This window comes from Primulina eburnea, chromosome 12, assembly GCF_022965805.1.
Source record: "Primulina eburnea isolate SZY01 chromosome 12, ASM2296580v1, whole genome shotgun sequence".
Taxonomy (NCBI): Eukaryota; Viridiplantae; Streptophyta; class Magnoliopsida; order Lamiales; family Gesneriaceae; genus Primulina; species Primulina eburnea.
The window spans coordinates 8863357-8873399 of NC_133112.1; the positions used below are offsets into that span (position 1 = coordinate 8863357).

A 10043-nucleotide genomic window follows, 5' to 3' on the forward strand; every position below is an offset into this window, starting at 1 on the left:
CATGGACGCATACCAGGGGTATCATCAAATCCCCCTGGCCAATAGTGATAAAGATAAAGCCAGCTTCTACATCTCGGGAGGTACATTTTGTTATATTGTAATGCTTTTTGGGTTGAAGAATGTAGGGGATACTTACCAGCGTCTGATGAAAAAAGTTTTCGAGAAAAAGCTGGGGCGAAATGTGGGAGGTTGCAAGCTTTATTGTTAATCTAGAAGAAACCTTTGCCACTCTCATGCATTACGGAATCAAGCTTAACCCTGCCAAGTGTATTTTTGGCGTAAAGAGTGGAAAATTCTTGGGATTCATAGTGACAGATCGAGGGATCGAGGTAAATCAGGAAAAAGTCAAATCTGTGTTGTGCATGCCATCTCTCCGATCTGTCAAAGAAGTACAGAAGCTGACAGGGAGGATTGCTTCCCTCTCTCGATTTATTTCCTGGTCAGCACACAAGAGTTATTCTTTCTTTCAAGTCTTGAGGAAGGCCCAGCAATTTGGATGAGATGATAAATGTGAGCAGGCTTTACAGGACTTGAAGATTCATCTTGCAGAGCTCCCTGTATTGGTGAAACCGGAGCCCGAGGAGAAATTATTTGTTTATCTGTTTACTACAGAGTATGCTGTCAGCTCAGTTTTAATAAAAGAAGAAGGCTCTGATCAAAATCATGTCTATGATGTCACCCATTCTCTAAGAGGACCCGAGCTCCGGTACAGCGAAGTGGAGAAGATTGCTTTGGCCTTGATCATGACCGCCCGTAAGCTAAGGCCCTATTTCCTGTCACATCAAATCATTGTTCTTACCAATAGTCCTCTCGGCAGGATTATGACTCACTCTGAAGTATCCAGACGGATGATCAAATGGACAGTAGAGTTGGGGGAGTATGATATTGAATATAAACCCCGGGTGGCCATCAAAGCACAAGATCTATCATATTTTTTATCCGAGATGGTCCAACCCAATGAGGAGGAAGTATGGAGAGTATTCGTGGATGTGGCGTCTAGCCTTGTCGGGTGTGGAGTAGGGGTTGTGAAAATATCTCCCCCGGGAGAAAAGATTAAACTGGCACTGAGAATTGACTCCCGGGTAACCAACAATGAGGCCGAGTATGAGGCTGTCCTAGCTGATATCCAAGCTGCCCGGGAAGTCGGGGCTTCCCGGATTATTCTATATTCTGATTCGCAACACATTACTCAACAGATAAAGGGCGTGTATGAAGCTAAGGATGACATGATGCTAAAGTATTTACAGCTCATCAAAGCCCGAGCAGAAGTTTTTGCAGATTGGGGTGTTGAAAAAATACCCCGGGAAGAGAATAGCGAGGCAGATACTCTGGAAAAAATGGCTGCTTCTTTGTCAGATGTTAGTACCCGGGAGATCTTGCATGCATCTCGGCTAATCCTTTCTACTGAGGAAGAAATGTTACCAGAACCCGAGGACTCCTGGATGACACCTCTGATCAAGTTCATCGTAAATAATGAACTGTCTGAGGACAGAGCCCGAGCTCATAAAACTAAGAGACAAGCTCCCAGGTATGTTCTCTTAAATAATATTCTGTACAGAAGATCGTTCCAGGGACCTCTTTTGAAATGTTTATCTGAGAAAGAGGTATATTATGTCCTTCGAGAGATCCATGAAGGATGTTGTGCTGAGCACCTCGGAGGAATGTCTTTGGCACGGAAAACAATGCTTGCCGGTTTCTGGTGGCCAACTCTTAATCAAGATTCTGCTCGGGTGGTCCAATCTTGTGAGGGCTGTCAACATCACTCGAATTTTAAACACAGCCCGGCTACCCTCATGAAGCCTATTTGGGCATCTTGTCCTTTTGATCAATGTGGCATGGATATTGTGGGTGCTTTCCCCATTGCTCGGGCTCAGAAAAAATTCTTGTTAGTAGCTGTTGACAACTTCTCCAAATGGATAGAAGCTGAATCTTTGGCGAAAATCACTGAGCAGGAAGTATTAAAATTTCTGTGGAAGAACATTGTGTGCCGGTTTGGAGTGCCCAGAAGGCTAATCTGAGATAATGGGAGACAATTTCAAGGCAAAAAAATTATATCATGGTGCCGGGAGATGAAGATCACTCAGTCTTTCACATCTGTTGCCTATCCTCAAGCTAATGGCTAAACAGAGGTAGTCAACAGAATCGTTGTACAAGCATTGAAAACCCGGCTTCAAGGCAAAGGAAAGGACTAGGTGGAAGAATTACCCAGTGTTCTCTAGGCTTACAGAACCACTCCTCGGGCACCTACTCAAGAAACTCATTTTAACTTGGTATATGGTTCTGAAGCAGTCCTTCCAGTAGAAATCGGGCAAACTTCTTCCCGAGTAGCATCTTATCCGGATGACAATGACCAGAGCCGGGCCATGGAAATGGACTTAATAGAGGAAAAAAGAAACCGGGCATTCATTCGAATGGAAGCATACAGGAGCCGGGTTATGAAATCATATAACGAGAAGTTCCGAATCCGAGACTTCCAAGTGGGGGATCTAGTCATGAAAAAAGTCAACCCTGCAAGGGAAGTGGGGAAGCTGGAAGCTCGGTGGGAAGGACCTTACAAAATCACTAGGTGAGTCAGCTCAGGATCTTTTTATCTAGAAAATGCGCAAGGACGCTCTCTCAAAAGGCCTTGGAATGTATTTTATGTAAAGTAGTATTATGCCTAACAGATGTAATTGATTGATTGAAGATATAATGAAGATTCTATTTTTTCCAGAAAAAAGTGTTATAATATTTCTCGTATCTTAAACTCGGGAAGTACCAGTTAAAAGCCCAGGGTACTACACCTTGGCTCGAGGAACCACACCTCGACCATTCATAAGTCCCGGGACATGTTCTCCGGCCAAAGGCTCCGCACCTTAGTTCTTGAAAGCCCAGGGCACTACACCCTGGCTCGGGGAACCACACCTCGACCATTCACAAGTCCCAGGACATGCTCCTCGGCCCAAGGCTCCTCACCTTGGTTTTTTATAAGCCGAGGGCACTACACCCTGGCTCGAGAACCACACCTCGACCATTCACAAGTCCCGGGACATGTTCCACGGCCAAAGGCTCCGCATCTTGGTTCTTGAAAGCCCAGGGCACTACACCCTGGCTCGGGAAACCACACCTCGACCATTCACAAGTCCCAGGACATGTTTCTCGGCCCAAGGCTCCGCACCTTGGTTCTTGAAAGCCCAGTGCAATACACCCTGGCTCGGGGAACCACACCTCGACCATTCACAAGTCCCGAAACATGTTCCTCGGCCCAAGGCTCCGCACCTGGGTTCTTGAAAGCCCAGTGCACTACACCCTGGCTCGGGGAACCACACCTCGACCATTCACAAGTCCCAGGACATGGTCCCCGTCCCTGGGCTCCGCACCTTGGTTATTTATAGGCCTAAGGCACTACACCTTGGCTCGGGGAACCACACCTCGACCATTCACAAGTCCCAGGACATGTTCCCCGACCCAAGGCTCCGCACCTTGGTTCTTGAAAGTCCAGGGCACTACGCCCTGGTTCGGGGAACCACACCTCGACCATTCACAAGTCCCGGGACATGTTCCCCGGCCCAAGGCTCCGCAACTTGGTTCTTGAAAGCAGGGCACTACACCCTGGCTCGGGGAACCACACCTCGACCATTCACAAGTCCCAGGACATGTTCCCCGGCCCAAGGCTCCGCACCTTGGTTCTTGAAAGCCCAGGGCACTACTCCCTGGCTCGAGGAACCACATCTCGACCATTTGAGATCTCGAGATGTGCTCTTTTTAAACTCAGTTTAAATTCTTTGCGTCTCAGATGTTTAAGTATGGGTTTCCTTTTATATTATCTAGAATGGAAGCCCGGGTACTTATGATAAGTCCCCGATCAGTTCTTGACACATAGAAATTTTTGGTGACCTATCAAATATCTCGGTTATTTTGAAGACAGGGTGCTGAGTATTTTTCAGATAAATACGAGAGCGTTAAAAGGAAAGAAAAATTGCATTAATAAAAGCCCTGAGACCTAGAAGTTACAAACAAAAGCAAATAAAAGAAGAAAAATACAAGTACAAATCCTAGTCTATATCTACATGTTCAGGCCCGGGCTGCTCTTCTCGGTCCGCCTCCTACTCCTCCTCGCCATCCTTGGGAAGGGATGCAATGGTCTGACCAAAATCCGGAAAATTTTCCTTATTTTGGGGCAGGAGTCCGGCTCTCTCAAATTGTTCCCGACATTTCAGTTGGTCGTTTATCAGTTATTGTCATTTATTTTATTCAGTTCATGGTATATATATATCAACTGATGAAATTAAATTCTGGCAACAAATATAAACTAGATCAGCATTTTTATTTATTCAGAAAAAGTTTCGCCGGTTACATTAAAAAATTCCTCTTCTACAAAAGTCATCCACATGGTCATCCATTTTTTTAGATTCCCAGTGGACGTCTTGTGGAAGCTATCGGAGTTGGTGATGTTAATCAGAATCTTCCTCTCCTTGTGAAGCAGCAGCTGGTAGACATGGTCATCTTCGAAAATATTCACTGTCTCGGCAACGTGCAGGCGTTCCCGGTACTTCTCCAGCTTCGCCACCAGTCGACGATTGGTAGCTTCTCCACATTCGTAGAGAAATTGCAGTCCTTGCAGCTCCTCCACTGCTAAAGATCTTCTGGAAGACTTCATCTTCCATTTCAGTTTTTCGCTTTTCGAAGGCTGCGTTCATGAACTCTCCGCCATATCAAGAGTCTTCGAGCTACTTGAACCTACCATTACACTTCTCGGATAATAATTTGCTAGTATGATTGAAACATAGGTGGGTTACTATTTATAGGGGAAGGAATCAATCTCCACCTTTGATCCGGATCTAATCGGACGATCAGAATAAGTCTAGGAAATTGTGCAGGTAGTGAAAAGACGTGAACGGATATTGAGGAAACATGCTCATTATTGCCTCGGAATACGAACGATTTTTGGCGGTATCAATGCTAACGCATGCGTCATAAGGACACCCCTTGGACTTCCCGAGAATACTAAATGACAAATATTCAAGGCCCGGGAGATATGGGACCCCGTTACCCTTCACATCTGTGGAATATTTGAAGTCCCGATGCTCTTATTTACTCTGGGTTATGTTTTAACAAAATTACAGGTATGACTGATCGAGACAACGAGTCAAGCTCTAGCCCGATTATTTTAGGGATGGTTGGTGATACCCCAATAAGGATCCGGGTCATTGATGACCCGGGCACTATCCTCAAGAACCCGGGCACTACGCCTCTTCCCGAGCGTTCACCGAACAGGCCGGTCTCTCGCGCAATCACCCAAACATTTTCTCTTCTGCCCGGGCAGTCATCATAGCCCGGGATCTCATATAAATACCCGTGTAATCGACTACCACGACTACCTCGAGAATTGAACCACACTCGAGTATGATCGATACAAGCCGTTTAATCTGTCAGAACAACTTGGGCTTGGAGTGCCCTAGAAGCCATCAGAAGCTAGAGTATGGGAAACCGACTTGCCATAATTAGTAGATGGCACTGGAATCGAGGTATCTACCCCATTTTCTACTATAAATAGCAGGTACATTTCTCATTTAATGAGGCTAAATCTTTGAACTCTCAAGAATTACACATATTTTTCTCTCAGATATTGCTTGTGTTCATCTGAAAAACCTGCTGACTTAAGCATCGGAGTGGCCATGCTGGACACCCTCCGACGCCCATTCACATGTTACTTTCTTATTTTCAGGTGCTGTCAAAGACATTATCTTCACTCAAAATTCCCAAACACTATAAATTGTTGATTTGATCCGTTGGAGCTCCTTAGTCGGCTCATCCATTTCAGCGAGATCACATCAATATATATATATATAGTTTTGTTATGTCGTCCATCAACCGTAACAAAATTTGTTGATACATACAAAATATTAAAGAACATGCATGCCGGTTTGCTATCCTCCGAGTTGTTTGAATACATCTCGGGACTGAAAACAAAAACCTGAAATCTAGCTTGTTCGGTAGCCTACGTACATGATTGACTGACTGACTAACTTTTCTCCAACTGTCCCCAAGTTCCTCGACTGGTACTGCCAAATGGAATGAGGATACAAATATATATAAATACATTATAAAATAAGTAATGTATATTTCCGTCGACTATGCAGCACAAAAATCGTCTGAAAACAAAAAAAAAATTATACAAGTTCTCCGCTGACGTTGATCAATGCTATCCGTGTTGGCCAAGATGTATCATATTACAATACATAATTATTTAAGTTTAGTATGTCAGAGTTTTTCAACAAAATCGTATTTCTGCACAACTATGAGCATGATAAACAATATATTGAAGCTAATCGAGTGTTACCTTCGGCCATCAAATGATTTGTAAGTTTTCTATTTTCCTCCGATCGAAGCCTTCTAAGCACTCCAACTCTGTGTAGATGGTGTATTTTTGTTTTTAGTATGTGTTTGTTTAGGGACCTCAATTACTGGTATTTATAGGTCTCTCATACTATCAATGAGTGATTGCGGGAACTTGATTGTCAAAAAGATGAGAGCACGCGTGTCTCAATTTTCTAAAGTTGTGGCGGCATACACATATTTTGTCAAAAGATATAGTCAATGGCTTTCGCCATTGTCGACATGTTTAATAATTCTCTTTTTGATATGGGTTATTTTTCTTACATTCTCCCACTTGAGCTATACATATATTATTTACTATACGAGAAAACAAAACACATGAATCATAGCGATATGTCATCTAAAAGCAAGTATTATCTTCCATGTATTACAGAGCATTATGTATATAAAATCTGTAAAACTTAATGTATAAAACTTATATTTATTAGAGGTCTAACTTTATTGATATTTCTCGAATCAATGAATGTTTGCACAACAAATATGAGAAAATATCATATCAAAGTTTCATTAATTTGTTTTTACAACAAAATTATATAAAGGAACCAAGTATCATTCTTTCTGCATGATCCTTAAATTTCTGAAGGATCGTTTGCAGAGCACCTTGAGGTGCTTCAAACAAAATATTCTCCAAGAGATACAATAGCTCGTGTTCTAAGAATGTATACACCGATGAATTAGATCGAGTTTGGTATAGCACAAAGGAGAAAACACTCGAAATAATCCTTCGTTAAGATATACTGATATATTTGTATATCCTCTGTAACTGAATAACCAAAAGATTAGATTAGTTTTTACATTCATTATTTCAGTTATGGTGAGAACTGAACCGACGGATGCTCTAACTGGTTAAATCAGTTTGAAAACAATAGTTGAACAGTTAAATACATAAGATATGTTTATGCATGTTCGAAGACTTCGACTGCTCCTACGTCACCCCTTCTACCACCTCAGGTAGGATTCACTAGAAGACTTTGATTTATACAACTACTTGTACAATCCCACCCAACTTAGGACTTACCCAATGCCTAACTGAACTCCTAGACTAGACTGAAGGCAGCACCTTCGAGTCAACCCTTCTTTAACGTTTATGTGAGAAAGACTACATACACAAGTTTATTGTCTTTGTGAAAAAACTGTATTTGAGTGGTGGTGTGTGCGTGAGTGAGAACTGATATCTGAAAACTACCTGAAAGTGTTCTCACACACTGAGGGAAATATGCTTCTAAACTAAGCAGATAACACTTTGAAGTGTTCCCTCTGGGCTGATTTCTTCTTGTAAGCTGATAAGTAAATAAGTGTGCCCTTTATTTTGTTCTTCACCCACTCTAGTATATGCTCTCACTTCTCTTTTTTTTTCTGATAGTCTTGAGCTTGTATATATAGAGGCATTGAGACCATACTTCAAGACTCATCACATGTGATCGTTGCAGATTTGAATGCATTCCTTGGTATATGTGTCTTGACTTTTATGACATGTCTTCAGAAATCTCTCGGCTTTAATCTTTGCTACAACGTCCATTATTGTACCTTTGATCGTATAGATGTTTGTATCTTTGTGCATAGCTGGAATCCATTAAGATAAGCTTGTCTTGATCTGCAACTGAATGATTCCTAACCGATGTTCTGAACTGGTCATATGAACTGATCTTCAATTGGGCTGGTGAAATCAGTTGACTCGTCATTTGAACTGATTTCTCTCTTTCAGTTGAACTGGTCAGCTGGGCTCTTCATCAGTTGAACACTTCCTCAGCTGGCCGAGCTTCTGAAGATCTTCAGCTGAACCACCCATCATCTGGACAATCAGTTGAACTGTTCGTTTACATTTCAGTTCGACTGGTTCAGTTTGTGCGATCAGTTGGACGTCTCAGTTTGTGATTTTGACAGCTCGTAACTGATCTCAACTCTAGTTTTTGCTCGATAACTGATCAGTTCGAAGCTTGATCAGTTCTATACCTGTGCACTAGTTAAATATATTAGAAACAAAATAAAAAGTTTTGTTAACATCAAAATCAAGATTGCGAAAATGAAATATTCCAACAATTTCAATGCTGGAAAGCCTTTTGTCAAAGGATCTGAAATCATCAATTTAGTGCTAATGTGCTCGATAATTAATTTCTTATCTTTAACACGTTCTTGTATGGCTAAATATTTGTTGTCAATGTGCTTGCTTCGACTACCACTTATGTTATTTTTAGCCATAAAAACTGCAGTTGAATTGTCAACACAATATAGAATCCATAATTATAAACCTTGAATTGAAACTCTTCAACCATACACAATGTGAGGTTGCTCAAAACGATACGAACTCATCTTCCACAGTGGAAGTAGCAATCAATGTCTGCTTTGATCTTTTCCATGATACAACTCCACCAGCTAGCATGAAAATATATCCTGAAGTGGATTTTCATTAATCAATTCAGCCAATGTAGTCTGAATCAAACTAGCCAATTACTTCCAAATTCTCAGTTCGTCTGAACGTAAGCATATAATCTTTTGTCTCTCAAAGGTACATAATCACTTTCTTTGCAGCTTTCCAGTGGTCTAAACCTGGATTTCTCTGATATCTCCCGACATCCCAACAACAAATGCAGCGTCAGGTCTAGTGAAAACTTAAGCATACATCAAGCTTTCGACAGCAGAAGCATAAGGAATGTTTTTCATTTGTTCCCTAAATCTTTGTGCATTGGCTTAAATTGAAGTTATCTCCTTTCACAATGGGAGCTATACTTGGTCAACAATCTTTCATCCGATATCTCTTTAAAACTTTGTTGATATAGGTTTCTTGAGACAAACCTAAAATACCTCTAATTCGGTTTCTGTGTATCTTAATGTCAATGACATAAGATGCATCACCCATATCCTTCATATCAAAGTTTTTAGAGAGAAATTGTTACATCTTATATAAAAACCCTTGTCATTGGTTGCAAATAATATATCATATATATAGAATAAATAAACAAATCTTACTCTCACTGACATTTGGTATATACATTGATCCATGGGGTTCTCTAAGAATCCGAATGAAGAGACAACATCATGAAATTTTAAATACCATTGACGAGAGGTTTGTTTAATCCATACATAGATTTTTTAAGCTTACATACCAACTTCTCACCATTACTACAGGAGAATTTTTCAGGTAGTTTCATATAAACATCTTCCTATAGTTCTTCATTGAGGAAAGCTGTTTTCATATCCATTTGTTGTAAATCCAAGTCAAAGTGTGCAATTAATGTTAGAATGATACAGAAAGAATCTTTTTTGGATACATGAGAACAATTCTCCTTATAGTCGATTCCTTCCTGCTGAGTGAATCATTTAGCTACAAGTCTTGCTTTATATCTTTCAATGTTATCTAATGAGTTTTTCTTTGTTTTGAAGACCCATTTACATCCAATAGATTTTACACCATCAGGCAACTAAATAAGATCTCAGACTCCATTAAATTACATAGAATTCATATTTTCCTTTATAGCATTAAATTATATTTTTGACTCATTACAACTCATGGCTTGTAAAAATGTTTTCGGATCATTTTCGGCTCCAATGTTAAAATAAGATTCTTATAAATACACATCATAATCACTAGATATATCTTCTTATTCTACTAGATCTCCTTAGTTTGTTTGGTTGATCAACAATTTCTTGTTGTACTCTATTAACAA

General features: G+C 40.8%; 1 protein-coding gene across 1 annotated transcript; it reads left to right on the plus strand.

Moving 5' to 3' along the window:
* Positions 1-944: 944 nt before the first annotated feature.
* Positions 945-2018, plus strand: LOC140806629 (uncharacterized). The gene has a single exon (XM_073163184.1). The coding sequence runs from the start codon at positions 945-947 to the stop codon at positions 2016-2018; it is 1074 nt and encodes a 357-aa protein (XP_073019285.1).
* Positions 2019-10043: the final 8025 nt, after the last annotated feature.

Bases quoted from the DNA above. Each gene is read 5' to 3' on its own strand.
- LOC140806629 (XM_073163184.1), top strand. From the start codon at position 945: ATGGTCCAACCCAATGAGGAGGAAGTATGGAGAGTATTCGTGGATGTG.